This window comes from Fulmarus glacialis, unplaced genomic scaffold, assembly GCF_000690835.1.
Source record: "Fulmarus glacialis isolate BGI_N327 unplaced genomic scaffold, ASM69083v1 scaffold44219, whole genome shotgun sequence".
In the NCBI taxonomy this organism is placed as follows: Eukaryota; Metazoa; Chordata; class Aves; order Procellariiformes; family Procellariidae; genus Fulmarus; species Fulmarus glacialis.
Window position 1 is genome coordinate 105,913 of NW_009236153.1, and position 16,939 is coordinate 122,851.

The following is a 16,939-nucleotide window of genomic DNA, read 5'->3' on the forward strand; positions in this document are numbered from 1 at the left end:
GGAAACAAGTTGCACTACTTGAAGAAATGGCAAAGAACAATCTGCAAAGAAATGAGTGCACAGAAATTGGTAGAAGCTGTATTATTCACAAGGTATGGCTCAAGGGGAGTACTGACAAGAAATCAGAGACAGTAAGAAAAGGTCAGTGAAACTTCTGTTTGAAAGGTGTATTTCTAAGAACCAAAGACAATCAGAATCAGACTTCTCCACACATCAAACACAGGGAAATGTGGCATCTTAAACAGATCCTGTCTATGTGCAAACCCAGCAGTGGGCTAATCACCCCAATCTGTGGTTAAACAAGCACAAAGCACACCAAGTGCAAACTCAGAAGGCATGTTTTCTACTTCTGGCGTAATCCAGTTTACTTCACATAGACAATCTTCTGTAATCCAGCAGCATAAGGGCTGAGGAGTGAGGATTTTCCTAGCATTCACCTTCCTCAAACATTTTACATTTTGGAAGATTTAGGATGGCTTTTTCATCTACTTGTGAGTGAAAACACTCTTCAAGGATCCCACGCATGTCTGAATCAGAAACAGAACTGCCCTCTCGACGACAAATGGGCATGCAGATAGAACATTTTGTTCAGAAAGGCTTGTCTCCAAAGCATGCTCCTGTGAAACTAATTTTCATGTTGACATGTTCATATAAAATAGCATTGTTTGTAAATATCAGACATCCACCCCCCCAAACTTTGCTAGTGGAAAGTTGTCTGGCCCCATGGACTGAATGTTTAGCAGCTGCAGCACATCAGGTACACTGCTGAAGCACACGTTCCAGTTTAGTCTCATCCAAAAAGAATAAAGTTTGTGTGCTCTGAGATCACTCTGTACTGTGAATCACAGCAGTATGTAGAGAAGTCACTTAAAAAGTACAAACATCCTCTGAACTAAGTTACCAATGTTAGCATATGCACACTAACTGCCTTCGCAGAGCATTTCGCGTCAGCTTTCAGATGAACTCAATTAGGCCTCTGGTACACTACAGAAGCTAAAGAACCCATGGATTTGCAAGCAAAACAAGGACTTCTTAAATAGAAGCAATAAAAAAAACCTAGAAAACTTACCACAAAAGCTTACCTCATGTGTGAGCGCTGCTGTGCTATGGGAAAGAGAAAGGTTTCTGAAGGAATGTTCAGCTTGGCTGCAAAGAAACACATATCTTAGATGCAGTTGGTGCTTTCAGAATAACACTGCTCAGTTTTAAGGAGATTGTTTTAATCCTCTGCTTGATACAGAACAGCTCAATCTGTGAGTTTAAGGACTCCTGAATAAAAATCCTCCCAAATATCCAATATGACCAGCACAAGCACAATAAAGTCTGTACTAGGAGGCTGATATTTCTGAAGGTATTTCTCCAGATCTGAACAAACCCTGTACTTGAGAAGATGGTCTGAGAAGGGTAGTTCTAGTAGCATTAGGGGCCCCGCTAAACAAACAGCTGTCATGACTAATTAGGTCAGGGACTTATGGAAGTCGGTACTCTGCCAAAGCTTTAAGAGGGATGAGGCAGTGCATTAAGACTTCAGAAAATGCAATTACCAAGCAAATCTGGCACAGAAAGGTTTCCTCCCCAAGAGGGCAGGCCGCAGGGTGCTTGGTACTTTGCAAGACCCAGAGCCCTGTCACCTGGGGCAGGTGGGAGGGATTACTGCAATTCAGTTGGGGTGAACCAATTTCAAACACAAGACCTCGGGAAATCTGCATCAGAACCGACAGAAACAATAGGGGCCATTAGTAACATTTTCAGTCAAAAAGAAAGCCACTAGGCTTCAGGCTCTGCTGCCGAGGCGGGTCACGTCCAAACAGGTCCCTCAGAGTCCGGCCCCACGGGGGCAGGAGGCGGCCGCCGCGCCCCGAGGCCTGCTGAGGCGCTTCCTCACACCGAGGGGAAGGCCTCAGTGTACCAGCCCGAACAAAACACAGTGTTGGCGTCAAGGTGCAAACATTTACAAAAATTTACAAATTAAAAAGTCACACACTGACCCTTAAGCCACTGCCTCCCAGACCCCCGCAGGCTGCTCCGTCCCCCAGTCTGGCAGGAAGGTTCTGGAAGAACCCTCTGGCCCCCTCACCACAGCACCTCCCCTGGAGCCACCACGCTGGGTAGCAGGGTCACAACTCTTAAATAAGCTTCAAAGGTTTTAATTTCAAAAGAAGTGCATTTGCTCCTTCACTTGTATTGCATAAAAAGAGTCAAAGACATTATAAAGCAGGGACATGCATAATTAATCTTTTGAAAGTGATGATTTTTTTCATAAAATAATGTGGTTTTATGAGACACCTACTCATCCACATACACAGGCATGCAGAAGGGCGCTGCGCTCTCCCACTCCCAGTCGAGCCTGCCGGTAGCTGCCTGCCTATGCGAAACATGGAACAAAGACCTGAAGCACATTTAAAACAGCAGAAACCCTTCACGCTACCAAAACATGGAAGCAGATGGTACATAAAAAGCAGTATGGTAACAACCAGTAGTAACCAGCATTATGACTTGGTTAAGAAACATTCATCTTTTTCTCACAGATTAGTGTACGTTATCATAATTCTCCATCTCAGCAGCCTGCCCTGGGGAGTACTGGAGACCCTCCATCCAACTAGACAAATACTTTTTATTACAATTTCTTAAGCTATTAGCACATTCAGTGCTAGACATATGCTAAAACACTTAAAAATAAAAAGCTAAAACACTTAATAACAAATTAATTTGCCATCTTGTGGCCCTAGTCTATACTAATCAGCACCATCCTTTCACAGCTGTGCTATGAGGTTCTGTTACAATGCCTGTAATGTTTCATTAACACTATTTCTTCTCATTAACCAGTTGTGTGGGTTCCCCCCCCCACCTAAGTTCTTAAAGTGGAACAAACTCCCATCTATGTCAAGAAGCCTTTCTCCCTCCTCTTTCTTTATTATGCAACTCACAATACCAGTCTGGGCAGATAGCAGCATCTGGCATCTTCAGCTTTTCTGTAGTATGAGGCAGCTCCCCAACGGAACAGCTCCTAGCATGGCCAGAACCATCAGTGGTACCATGGCCTTTGCCAAAAGCACAAGCCATGCTTCTGTGGAAATGTGACAACGAATCAGAAGTTCAGCATTGCATTAACATCTTTTGTTCTGGAAACTAAAATCAGATTAAGTCCACTGAATGCAGTGTGGGATTTTGTTTGGGATATTTTGGGAAAAAGGGCAAAGGGAATGGAGTAGGAAAGTCCAGTATATTTTACATTGTAAAAACAGAAAAGTGATTCTTTGCTTTCCCTGTCCTCTGAGAGTCCTCTTGGTTCTTATATCAGTAGAAAGTACCATGCTAAAATAACTGTACTCTATAGTATGTGAGAAAGGGTCACACTAATTGTAATCTTGTTAAGAAAAGCGTACCGCCCCCCATCCCCAGAAGACAGATGCAGCAGAGTACTATGCTATTGCAAAGGCCAAATGTCTGTATTTTAATAAGTTAGAAGAAATCCAGATATGGAAGCCATAAAGTCACTGAAATGTTAACAAGTTAATATATTTTAAAGCAAATATAACACAGTGTACACATAAAAACCATTTAATACAAAGTGAAAACCATTAGATGCACCTACTAATGCAGATTTTTGGTTATTCTCAGCTCTTTCACTGAAACTTGGAAACAATGCTCTTCATTTCAGTTACACCAGGTTAAGTGGTGAAACTGATATATAGCAAGCAAATCACTGCCTTTTCATTCACCAGGGAAAACCAGCACCACTGCAACTGATAGTCTCTCCAGAAGGGCATCCAAATGAAACAGGCTGTGCACATTTGCCCCACTCGCTAAGCTATACAGGAAACCAGATCTGGATTGATTGCTGCTTCTGAATAGTAAAGCTCAGTAAGTGCATCCTTGCTGTACAAAAAAAAAATATTAAAGTGACAACATAGAAAACTGGCAACAGATAACCATGTCTGCCTAAAATATACACACATGATACATAATTATGGGCCATGCTGGCCAGTACGTAAGTCTGTTCAGGAGCAAAGCTTTAATTGCACAAATTAGAAAACTGAACAAATGCTTTTACAAAGCAAAGCACAAGCTTTGGTTTATGCTTAGACAGTGAACATTAACCCTTCCATTTTTATTATAATGTCTATTACGAAAAATGGCTCTTCTCACTGCTACATGCAATAGTTGTTTCTCTATGAATAAGCACTCCATTCCATACAATGAAATGAAGCTCAGTGTCTTATTCAGTGAACCCATTAGCTCTCTCTAGACTGGGAATGCATTAAATCTTTATGAAAAGCTACGAATTACAAGAAGTTTGACTTACTTCCTTCACAATTCCCCAGCCCTCCCCCCCATTTTTAAAATGCTGCATATATAAAAATAACTCCAATATGGCACAAAAGTGGGATTCTCAAGGGAAGGCAAAGGATAAAGGAGCAAAGGGAAGCCTCCACTGGCAACATCAACAAATTGCATACAGTCCAAGAGGAATTTGCACCCTATACAAAATGAGCTTCCCTGTGTTCCAGTTCTTGGATCCTTTTTGGTCTCAGTCTCTGGTAAGTAGGCTTCAGATCTGTGGGGTGAATATCCTCTGAGCTAGTTTTTTGTTCATTTGTGTTTTGTTCAGGATCACCTGATGGAAGTGCAGAGCTCCTAGCCAGTTTCACAGTATTATCCTGGTGAAGCACAGAGCTAGCACTGGTTGGTGCACAAGCTTTAGCAAAAGAACCCTCTTCATTTTGTTTTGATTTATTAGAGGGTGGTTTATAAAATGTCCCTGGGGGTGGTTGCAATGTTCTTGGTGCCCTGAAGGCAGCAAGAGGATTGGTATCAGGACCATTCCCTTCTGTTGCTGTCCTTCCAGACCTGACAGAAACAGAATATGGCTTACTAGGAAGAATGGCATTAGCTGAATTGTTACCAGTGCTGCATGATGAAGATAAGGCACCTGCAGTTCCACCAGTTCCACTCTCAAGTGCTCGGTTCTCCTGGGGCACATTAGTCACAATCATTGCTGTCCTTGCTGTGATATCATACTGTTTATATTGCTTGTCCCAAGTTTTTCGCAGCATCTGGGTGTCGTAACAAGGAAGTCTGCAGCAGGTATTAACAGCAGGGAGTGCCTTCACCTCTGAAACGTCTTCAATAGTAGGGCTCCTGCCAAACTTCTCTGGATTTACTGCTCCTGCATTTCGTGAATTTCTTTCATTCAAAACACATGGAGGAAGTATTCGGTCTACAGGTAGGCTCACAGGGCGAGTAGCTGGTTTTGTTCTCGGAACCCGCAATGGAACTTTGGCAATCTGACGGTTAGGTTTTGCAGGAAATAGGTTAATTTTACAGCTGTCTTCACCTAGAGAAACAAATGAATCACTGTCTCTCTCTGAAGCTGGACTCACAGCATCACCTAGAAACACACAAATAGATGTGACTGGATCTTTGCACCAAATATAAAGAGAAGTCAGCAAGACTTTTGCCAACAGAATATGAACTTTATTAATGATCCCTTGATAGTTGGTATTTTAAAGGGATAACAGTTTTTAGGTATACCTTGAATACATACTAGGAGTGTCCTACTTTAACTAAATGTTAGCATTTCAATACCAGTAGAACATATACTGTACAGATGTAACCAAGGAAGACACTAAGGAGAAAAAACAGGCAACGAGACACTGCACTTTTTTTTTGGCCGGTGCTTTCCCATCCCTGAATATTTTCAGTTTTAATATGTTTGAAAATGTTGTACTGTTAATGTACAGGACATGACTGAACTGGTAACACCAGCTGAAAATCAGTGTAATTACAAGGGATCACGTATAGTTACTCCTAAATAAAGTAGATTAAATCATACCTAGATTAAAACAAACCACTGTAGTAGCACAGGCAGATAAACAGGAAAAAAAAATCTTATAGAAGATTTATAGTTAGGTTAGCACACCTGGCTCTTTTGGAGCAGAAATATTAACATCCAAAATGCTGGTAGCTGATGGTTCTGTCAGAGAATTACTCTTCCCAGAGATTTCTGGTTTAGTTCCAGTGAGTGGCGATGATACACATTCTGGGGAAAAACAATGGTCAAAACATGTTAATTGCTGGATATTGGTTTGCAGCATCATAGTGGATTTCAGAAATTCACAGTCACAGCATAATTATCTTTCTTTTTTTAAAAAGGGAGAAACCAAAACACCGTTGTATTCTCTTGTCAAATACTTTAAGCTCTGATTCCATAAACACAGGTTTTTTGAAAGCCTTTAGCAAGATTTAATTCTCTGTTCCTCTTACAAATATAAACAGTATATCAAGCAGTGATAAGCAGGTTTTATCGCTTGCTTCTGTCTAAATTGAAGACCTGCATGCACTATAATCTAATACATCCATGACTGCTTATTCACCCACCCCAAGACTTAATAAAAGTGCACTAACCAGTTACAGATGTATCTACTTGTTCTTTTGTATTCTTGCTATTGTTCGATTCCAAAAACAATGCAGCTGTTTCTGAAGCTCTGCTTTCACTTGGAGCTATCAGAATACCCTGTTAACAAAAGTCAGAGCAAAAGTAAATGAGAACTCAAGAGGAAAGGCACTCCTTAAGAAAAAACCCACAAAGATTTAATAGAAATGTGCTCTGGAACGCTGCAGCATTTGACACAGAAGTTAAGATGGCACAGGTAACGTTGTGGCAGCACAAAAAAAGTTACTCACTTCCTTTACAGCAACAAATGACTTCCTCTGCTGCTGTGGCTCCCTCTCTTCTGCTGATAAAGCAACTCTGACTGTAATGGCAGTTTCTTCAGACTGAGATGTGCTCAGAAGTGGTTTCAATGAAACATCAAATATCTTTTCATAATATGTTATGAGCAGCTCCACTACCCGGGCCTGATAAGGGTAATCCACAAGTGACGACAAAGAAACTGTAGCATCTGTTTGACGTGGCCTGATCAGAGTTGGGCCAAATATTATGCCAAGGTTGCTGGCTGACATTTTATTTTCATCAGACTGTTCTGTAACCCTGCATAAAGAGGGAAAAAAAACCCCAAACCCCATGAGTTAGAAGGTTTTACTACTTCAGAAATATTTTAGATATTCAAATATTCTCTTATGTCTAAAGAGGCTCAAAGACAAAAAACTGAAGATGGGTTTGGTAGACAGGCAGAATGGTTAATGTTATTTGTGGCTATTTGGCATTTCTGGGGTTGGGGAAAAGAACATGTCTCTCATTCTAAGTAACAATATAGCTGTGGCCCAATATTACCCATTTTTATTGGTAGTCATCAGCTTGGTACATCCTCATCACACATCATCATACAATCCAGCACTTGGAGGACAAGAAAGTGAAATGTAACTGGAGAATAGTTATTATCAGACATGATACAAGTTTCAATTTTCTGTTAATAGCCACCAAATCACAGCCCTATCTAGGTCATATCCTGATTTAAATCACACCCAGGTCCCTGCAGCTGCCACTAGTTACTACCTGCTGACCACAATGCTAGCAGAGAATCAAGAATAATGGAGCTCCGCTCTTTTCCTCCTTTCTTTCCATTTCATATTACTCTCTCACCTGAGAATTCATTACACTGGAAAAAGAAACAACAGCAACAGAACAATAAGAAACAGCAACAGAACAATAAGAAACAGCAACAGAACAATAAGAAACAGCAACAGAACAATATCTTCCAAGGCATATGTGACTTCTTCCTCTACAGTCATCAAAAGGGTAAAGTTTCCTAGTACGCAGCATGTAGCAGTTTATTTTTCAACATCAGCTTGCATTTAAAGTCTTTTCTCACCTGTGAAGGTGTCCAATAAGGTACTGAAGAGTGTTATAGTTTGGTACAGGCAGTTGTTTCAGAAGATCTTTAATTTTAATGATGATCCTTTTCAGTTCAATACAGATTGACTGTCTTTTCTTTGATTTGGGGCTAGCTTGTTTAGCATCTAATTCCTCATTAACATTCTGGCTTTCTTTTGCAAGTCCAATAAACTCATTGTAAAGCCGAAACAAAATCAAGGGTTCCGGAAGCTGAAGAAATAAGAACATTTCAAAAACATACTCAAGCCTGAATTTTAACTTCTTTGTTTCCTTCCTGTTTTTCTTCAACTTTGTCTGGTCTAGCATTTTTTCTTAGATGATGACATTGTTTAATCCTTATTCATTAGCTCAAACCACAATTTGTCAAATCCAATCCCAGGTAACAAGAACACTCCTCCCTACACCTTTCTCCAGAAATCTTTTACTAGCCCTTTCCTGCAATAGCTTCAAGACTGAGCATTTATCAATACAGGTACAGATTTCAAGAAAGTGATTGCTATGAGGGAGAGTGTTACGCTGCATATGCACAAATACCATAATAATAGAGCAGTTATTTATTTTTCCAGTCTTTGATAGTATATTACATGGGGTATCAAGTTTGGATTTTAGGCCACGTAACATTAGATTTTAATAGTGATTTAAGTATTCTCTCAGTATGAAAATGAATGTTAATAATAAAAAAAATTACGAAAAAAGACAAAAACCTCAACCTGACCTGGCTATTTGCATTGCCCCAGCTAGATAAAAGCAAAAAGTAGGAGGACTAGATAAAACTCAAAATAATTAGTTTTAATAATTAGTCTCAAATAGGGTTTAACTCAGGATTCTGTCTAAAAATGTCTTAGCTGCATGTTTCTAGCACTGTTCCTGCATTTAACATGAGCAGGTTTACCTAAAAACCACACCAACAGATCAGCTACAAATGAAGTAAGACCAGAAGAAAACACGTTATTTGACTTTTTTTTTAATTATCAGCCCTATTCAAAATACAACACAGTGCCTCAAACTGGTACCCCAGTATGATGTATATAATACACTACCTTTTTACTTCAGTAAGCAGGCAGAGTACATCTTTGTAATTTTTCAAAAGCACTTAACTTAATGGTGTGATCATAGGATTGGAATGCTCATTTCTGACAGCCAGTGTAAGGAAGAGGACAGGACCATGCAGCCAAGGATTATTCCTTTCAGGGTTAACAAGTTTTCAGAGTGACTCAGTAATTTCACTGGGCAACATCCCAGCCTCATTTTTTCAGATACATACTGAAACTGTTTTGGATAACTCAATCATGAAGCTTTAAAGCTCCATTTTGAAGAGAAAAAAAAAAAAAGATGGATAATCCCTCCATAATGAACACATCATCATGACCATCATGAGTGTTTCATGAAATTTTTGTTAGCATATATTAGCAACAATATATTAGCATCTGTCTGCATGAGGAGGCAAGAATATGGGGATGTTTTAAACTTCACATAAGACAGGCAAATTCAGTAACCAGAAAGGTTTTAGAAATTAAAGCTTCACTACAAGTGGATAAACAAAAGTTGTTCTGTGTATGGTACTAATATTTAAAGAGACATTATGCCCACGTGGAATACAGATTGTAATACCAGCAGTCAGTAATCTCACAGCTTTCCCTGCCCCTGTCACAGGCTCCATGTGAAAATAAAGCAGCCTACTGCAAATACTCAAGGCACTCATTTAACCTCCTGCTGCAGGACTGCTGAAAAGCGTATTTTTTTTTTTTTCCTCTTGTATTGCAGAAATATACTACACTACTTTGGTTTTCCATCTGACCTCTCAAGTACATACCTGGCGGAGATACAATTTGAGAACATTGCTGATATCATGTGCGTAGAGTTCTGAGAGCTCAACCAAATCCTTTCCATTTTCAAAAGCTTGACAAAGCTTTTCAACTCTTGATTTGGCTCCATTCACACGATAGATACCCTGAAATTAAAAGAGCAGCACAATTCTATTTTAATTTGAAAGGCAAGTATAAATCACAGATGATATCAGCAGTAGAGCATTAACATCTTAAGAGGTTTTTTTTTTTTTAAAAGATTGTTCATACTTAAGTTTTACAAACAAACTTGAGCATACCTTGACATTCAGTGCTCTGCTTTCAATTTCTGACGTACACTTTTTGATGATGAAAGGAATGCCATCAGGAACATTTTTAGCAGCTTGGGCAAATTCCACTCCAAACAAGTGAAGCCTTCCATGAAGTTTTTTGTGCCCACACTGAATAGCTAAAGTCTCTAAACATTTTTTATGGCATGCAAGTGAACACTACAGGGGAGGAAAAAAAAGCACATGGTTTGATACAATCTGACACCATAAGAAATACCTCTGCTGTTTGTGACCCCATGTGTGCAAACAGAGAGATTTATTAGTCTGTTGTGCTTCTGCTTTGAGTTCATGATGATTCTATGAGCCACAAAGTCTGTACTTTTTATACAGAAAAATAATGCAAGTTTCCAAAACTCCCCACTTTACATAAATCCCAAGCAGCAATTTAAACTACTTTTCAACTTACCTCCTCACATTCAGCTCCGTGAAATACTACTAAGCTGTCACATTCTCTGCATTTAGATGGAGCTCTCAGCTTCCGCAGTTTGTGTGTTTGTGCTGCTTTGGACATATTAGCATTTCTGAAAGGTCCTGGAGAATTTGCAGTTTCAGATGTCAGATCATTTAAACCTGGAGAGAATTTCTCTGTTACAGTCATTCTAGTATCTACTGTTGGGATAGGGTATTTATTCTCATTTTTTAGAACCATGCTGCAGAACACAGAATTCTGTAAGTAATAGCAACTATCAAAGTAATCAAAAACATTTCAATCGCAAGCAAGGAAAACAATGTTACAGTTTACATAACGGACACATTAACTATCAAATAATCTTACATAAAAGTGGAATCAAACAATCAGTTTTGCATTTTAAGTATTTCAGTTTTCTCCTTATTAGTGGCATGTGAAAATATTAGGACATTTAATTCCAACTGCCCTGCAGTTCAGGCAACTATTCATGAAAGTTTCATTCTACATATTTCAAAATCCTGTACTAGAGGATGAAAGATGACATTATGGTTTGGCCTGTAATGTTTCTGAAATACTTAAAAAAGAATACTGTGCAGCAGGGAAGAATTAACACACACTCACAGCAGATCCCATATAAAATAAAAAAGAATCACTGATTCTCAGTCACTGATTCTATAACATCAAAATATTTTCTAGAGGATTCTAAAACTGAATAGCAACTGATGCTTTTTGTGACCAATTTTTTTCAAGCAATTTACTTAAAATGCTATCAACAACTCTGTGAATGAAAATCCTTTGTTTTACAGATAAAAACTGAAAATTAACACAAACAGTCAGTTGCCCAGAAAGCTCCTTGTATTGATTAAACAATACCACTCCAAGTGAAAGTTTGCATTCATTTACATGTTGCCATGCTTTAAACCTTGATCTAAATTAGTATTGTTAACCACAGGCTTGTTCCTGGAAGGCGAAGTATACATTTAGGAAATAAGGACTAACTGAAGAATTTCCTTTACTGAGCAAGTGCCACAAATATTTCAGAACTAGTTTGTGAGTGTTGTAGACATCCCATAAAACTATTTCTGATAATCCAGTTATTCAGGTTTCAGTACCTGTGGCAACATTGTCTTTATACAGCCAAAATTAATTTGAAAATTAGAAATGGTCTGGTCAAATCTGGGATAGACATTACCAAACTTGCTTATCTAAGTTGAAAAGGGTAAAATCTCAGTTATTACCCTGAACATTTGGATCCACTTTTTTCCCCAATTTGCCAATTACCAACTCCCCATATCTTTATGGGGATATCTTGCACTTTAAAGTGCATATCTTGCACTTTACTTCAAAGCTTAGAAGTGATCTTACATACCTCAGTGCCATGCAGCTAATTTTAAATGCAAATGTCTGGAGGGAATGGTTAGTGGATCATTTATGTTTACCTCAGGAGGGAGAAAACACTAGAGATGTTCAAAGGCTGCCCATATAGTTAATCTAAGTGTATGAAGACAATTCTGCACGACTTCATTAAAATGACCTGAACGTTATTCTTCAGCTCTCAACCTCATGCACACTGTATTGAAAAGCAATGCTGTTGGTAATCACAGCCTTGTTAATGTACTTTTCTTAAGCACATTAAAAAGAAAAGCCACATTCTACAACAAAAAGCATCTTCTGGGGACTTCAGGTATGGAAACAACATTACCACAGTCTGAAGGAGATGGTGGCTCTCTTTCATCAAGATCATCTGCAGATGACATAGTACCAGTGGAAGGTGTTCGGGGAAGTCGTCTTTTAAAATCTCCTAGCAGATGAGAAAAATTTTCCGGAAGCTGTAAGTATCAGTTCCATCCAACTGCTCATTTTCATTACAGTTTTGTCCAACACTTGCTAAACTAACAACGATGTCTTCATTAATGTAAAACAGTCCAAAGAAAAGACTTCAAATTAGTATAGCAGTGAGTGTAGTAGTACCTGGGCTAGCAGATGGAGAATCCATGGATCGTGACTCGCTGCTTCCCCCTGCACTTTCAGAATCACTGCACATTCCTCCACTCTGGTTGCCAACTGACCATGATCTGAACGGTGGTGGCCCTCGCATTGCTTTTGAAAAGAAAATCCGCAAATTCCAAATGTCAAGGACAAAATTACATTCTTTTCTCTTTATTTAAAGATTATGATTATATGCAAAATAGGAAAATATTGCAAAAGTTACATGAACATGCAATATAGTGAAAAAACCCACAGCATATACATCCTGAAGCTTTTACAGGAATAAGAAAATGAATTTCAGAAACTTGACATTTGTACTTTTGCAAAAGACCTGAAATCAACGTAGTATTTACAAAACAATGGATTTTAAATTGCTAAAGTTAATTAAATAGCTTAGTACACTGAGCTTGACAGTACCTGCTGTTTGAATTGCATCTCACCTTTCTTGTCAAATAATCTAGGCATACATAGAGGCAGTTTTCCATTTGTCCTTATGCTTAAATACATAACTGTTTTTCTATAGGCTCTGAACTTTAAAATCCATTTTAACCCTTTTCAGTGCTACATTGACAGTGAGACATAAAGCACCTCGTTTTTTTCCTGGTATTTTTAATTAGAGACTGAACTCCAGATGAAATACAGAAGAACTACCTTGAATATCTGTGCTGCTGGAAGATATCTTCTCTCCAATCTTCTGCGAATGATGATAAATTGGGCTTCCTGCATCATCTAATATCTGAGCAGGAAAATCTCCTGAACACTGAGATAAATTACCATGTGACATATGGACACTGTTGGTTGACTGCTTATTAAAAACCCTTCAGAAAGAAGAAAGTAATTTGAAGAGTGAATAAGACAGAATTAAATGAAAAGCAATGTTTTTTTTTTATCTCTGGGCACTAAAAACGCTTCATTTAATTGCTGTTCATGAACATGCACATTTGTCATGTAATTATTAAAGCCCAAATTAAAAAAAAAAAAAAGGGTGGCAATTTATTTTTAATTAAATATGTGCAATTTCCCAGTGTTTTCTCACCCCCTGTAAATCAGCTTTTCCACATCTCTGCAACGTATTATGACCGTTATTTTGCAGACTTTGAAAAAACAGCAAATTTGTTCATCTAAAGATCAAAATAATTTAGAAGCTATTGCATCTACTTTTATGCTTTCCTCCAAAAGATTCTCTGCCCGGCCACCAGGACCATTCACCTATAAACATATAGGTGTTAAAATGCTGTGCTTTTTTAAAAGCACAGAAAATATGTTAAAGCTGCCAGAAAGCTTATAGTCAGTCCATTGTGAAAATCTGCTCCAGCTGAAGGAAATGAAGACTTAAAAACATTAAAATTTGCATTTGTCCAAACTACTGTCCCTTAAATAAATGCAGACCTAAACAATAAAAATGATCACTTCAAGTACACGAAGAATCACAAGGCCATGTCAAAGAAAGCAAAAGATAGAGAGAGGGGAGGAGAAAAAACACACTCCTATAAACAGAAAGAATTTGAAATTTCATGCTTATCAGTTTCTCAAGGAGCTGCATAGTTAAATCCCCCTAAGTCAAAGTTTATGAGTATAGCCTAAATCAGTCTTAAAAGGCAGGAAATTTACAGACAAGAACTAAGAATCTCAGCTTTAACTTTGAATTTCCTGGCTTTTGTTGGTAGATGTCTGACTCAAGCGTTAGTTTTTTTGTATTTAGTTTCCTCTTGAAAGATGACAACACTTTCCTGTAGAACTGTGAAACACACAGATTGGAATGGATATTCTGGTGCTTTAGTGCCCAGGTGACTATTTTACAAGAAGTTAAAGGTGGAAAAGCATCTGGCATACTGACATGAGGAGTTGTCTTTTTGTCTTGTAGTCTTTACTTCCACATTAGCTGTATCTTTAATAGAGTAACAGTAAAAACTGCCATTTCACAGAGGTTGGGAAAAAAAAAAGTTATAACACAGGGACATGGGGACTCTCAACTTTTGTAGTCACGTAGCATGAGACAGAAATCGAGCAACGCTTCCTGCCAAAAAGTTGCCAAACGTAAACAATACAAAACAAGGTACTGTAGCAGCAAGCCCTGCGGAAGAAGAAAACTACCTCCTCAGACTTTCTAAACTGATTATCTACTGCTGTCACATCACAATACAGAGTTAAAAATTTTTCATATTAACCAGTATCTCCATTAAATAGTAACAAGTCAATTCTTGTGCAACAATTGTCAATGTTTTAGCAAGTCTTATTACACAAAATGACATTCTGCTTTGGAATTCTAAGTCATGTTTTAATGTCAACATTATATATAATCTACCAAAAGATGAGTCAAAGAAATAGAGAATGGTAAAGCATAGTAAAAGACCAGGACTCATTTAATTCCTCCAAAAATGTTTTTTTCTGTTGAACATGTGTGCCTAGCATTTAATTCTAAACCAAACAAATGCCACCTGTAGTCTGGGACTCACCCATCAACCTGGGAACTCTGAATTTCAAAAGAACCTGATTCAACAGGAACACCTTCCTTTGGCAAACTTTTCACAAACTCTGAATACTGCTGACCAGGGTCATAGAGTTTGGCACTCTCACAAAGGGACTGGCAGTTAACTGGAAGAGATACAACCTGAGCGTGCTGCAGCTGGAACAGGTTAACTGTTGCCTGTTGGGAGAAAAAAAAATTTCAGTATTTTAGATCATTTACTAGATACTTCACTTGCACTTTGCTCAACCAAAATTAGTATCCCAACAGAAAATTATTTAAACAATAAGACTAGAAAAATTCTAGAAAATAGTAACATTTATAAGGATGGACTTTGTGCAAGATTCCTGAAAGTCAACTGCAAAAACCTCATCGGTAGTCTAGATGCTAATATTCCTCTTCTCTCTGGGTTATTGAATCCTCCAGGTAGCAAAGGCAATTCCAATGGCTTCATGATTAGGGTTGATCAAGATAAACAGCAAGTTTTTTTGCTACTAAAAAGACATTTTTCATGCTCCTGAGGGAGTTTTAGTCACCACTACAATGAAGTAGTTGGAATTCCAAACCCAGATGAGCTCTGTACCACCTTGAGACAAGAAATGGACAAAACTCCTTGTTCCAATAGAACAGACTTTCTTTGTTAAATTACATGAAACTTCTGAAATATTTCATCACAAGGCACAGACCAACTAAGGAGACACGGCACAGTTGCTTCTTCAGTTTTGGGGTTGCAAAGTAGTTCGCAATTTAGATATACTTGAACTGACAAGTTTGTCTAAGGTTTCTACTGGTTTTATGGGTGGGTTTTTGGGTTGCTTGGGGAGGGAGGGGTAGGTGTGTGTTTGTTTTTTTTATTTTCCATCCCTGCCCCCCACCCCAGCATTAAATTGTCTTTGTCTCATCTAAAAAAAGCATACATCTATTGGCATAATGCGCTTTTAAAGCTTTTTAAAAAAACTGTGTATGTAGATATACTGTTTTGACAATCTTTTGCTTATTTACATGCATTAAATTAATACATTAAATTAGTCACAATGGATCCTGTAATAATTGAGACTGTCATCAAGATTAGCAGGCTCCATGCTGCAGCATGTTAATATCCATTCTGTGCTTGAGCCAAACATCTTTGCTAATGCACTAATGAAAATAATGGGAATGGGAGCTGTACTCTTAAGCAACAGAGTAATGCTACTGCCATCAATATTATTAGAGAGATTTTACACGAATTGTGTAGTCAGGGTTCTTGCAAGGCGACAGCTCAAAAAAACCCCAAAAACATTCAAGACATGTATAACACCCTCCCCCCCCTTTTTTTTTTTTAACTCCTAACAGAAAGAGAACGCCACAAACATATTAAAAAGTTTTCCTTCTTTTTCTATTGGCTTTACCTCTGTCCTTTTCTGTCCTTTGACAACTTTCTATTTTAAGCAGTTAACACTATAGATGGGGCTTTCTCTTAGTCTTAATATTTTAAAAAGCATGCTTACAGCTTTAAGAGTAAGATCACACTGGTAAATAAGCTCTCGAAGCTGTGTTACGACATCACTTTTAAAGCTTTCCAAATCACTTCTTTTTTCTTCAACCTCTGCCATGCTTGCTTTATAGTGTTCATTGGCCTCTTCAGCCTAGAGAAAACATAGGTATAAAGGGTTGATGGACTACAGGCCTTGATACTAGAAGCAAGAAAAAACCACACAAGATGCTTGCAACTGGAGATTCCCATTTAGGATAAAAGCCTGAAAGAGCATAACATAATTAGAATTAAGAATTATGAACAGAACACTTGCACGAACACTCCCACTGGGAAAGCACGAGTAAAACCAGTTTAGGCTTAACTTTAAAAGCAAGGAACAAAAACTCTTACTTTTTGAAGGGCTTCCTCTTCTAGCCTTCGTTTTTTTTCCAGTTGCTTGCTGAAGTCTTTCACGAAGCTTCCACTTGAGCTAAGATGTTCCTCCTCAGCACGAGCAGTGCAGGATTTTGCCTTTTCATACTCATCTTGACGCTGTGTATATAGCAACTTCGCTTTTCTTAGAGCAGCTTCCAGCTCTTGCTGCAGAATGCAACAAAAGAAAAAAGCAAAAGAACTAATGATTTTAATTTTCCAGTTATTTAATGTGATGTTTAAAGATGCTGTTATGC

At 38.3% G+C, this 16,939-nt stretch overlaps 1 protein-coding gene across 1 annotated transcript in view; it reads right to left on the bottom strand.

The window, feature by feature from the left end:
• Window positions 1-4,173: 4,173 nt before the first annotated feature.
• The window catches only part of ARHGAP29 (Rho GTPase activating protein 29), a 50,318-nt gene continuing 37,552 nt past the window's right edge, over window positions 4,174-16,939 (bottom strand). Inside the window, exons 10-23 of the mRNA XM_009586265.1 lie at window positions 16,662-16,850; window positions 16,285-16,422; window positions 14,787-14,977; window positions 12,982-13,148; window positions 12,313-12,441; window positions 12,044-12,142; window positions 10,339-10,502; window positions 9,903-10,091; window positions 9,612-9,749; window positions 7,776-8,008; window positions 6,688-6,994; window positions 6,409-6,517; window positions 5,924-6,043; window positions 4,174-5,392 (exon numbers count right to left, since the gene is read on the bottom strand). Coding sequence (XP_009584560.1) covers window positions 4,482-5,392; window positions 5,924-6,043; window positions 6,409-6,517; window positions 6,688-6,994; window positions 7,776-8,008; window positions 9,612-9,749; window positions 9,903-10,091; window positions 10,339-10,502; window positions 12,044-12,142; window positions 12,313-12,441; window positions 12,982-13,148; window positions 14,787-14,977; window positions 16,285-16,422; window positions 16,662-16,850 — 3,084 coding nt within the window. The 3' untranslated portion in view covers window positions 4,174-4,481. The remainder of the gene's footprint in view (window positions 5,393-5,923; window positions 6,044-6,408; window positions 6,518-6,687; window positions 6,995-7,775; window positions 8,009-9,611; window positions 9,750-9,902; window positions 10,092-10,338; window positions 10,503-12,043; window positions 12,143-12,312; window positions 12,442-12,981; window positions 13,149-14,786; window positions 14,978-16,284; window positions 16,423-16,661; window positions 16,851-16,939) is intronic.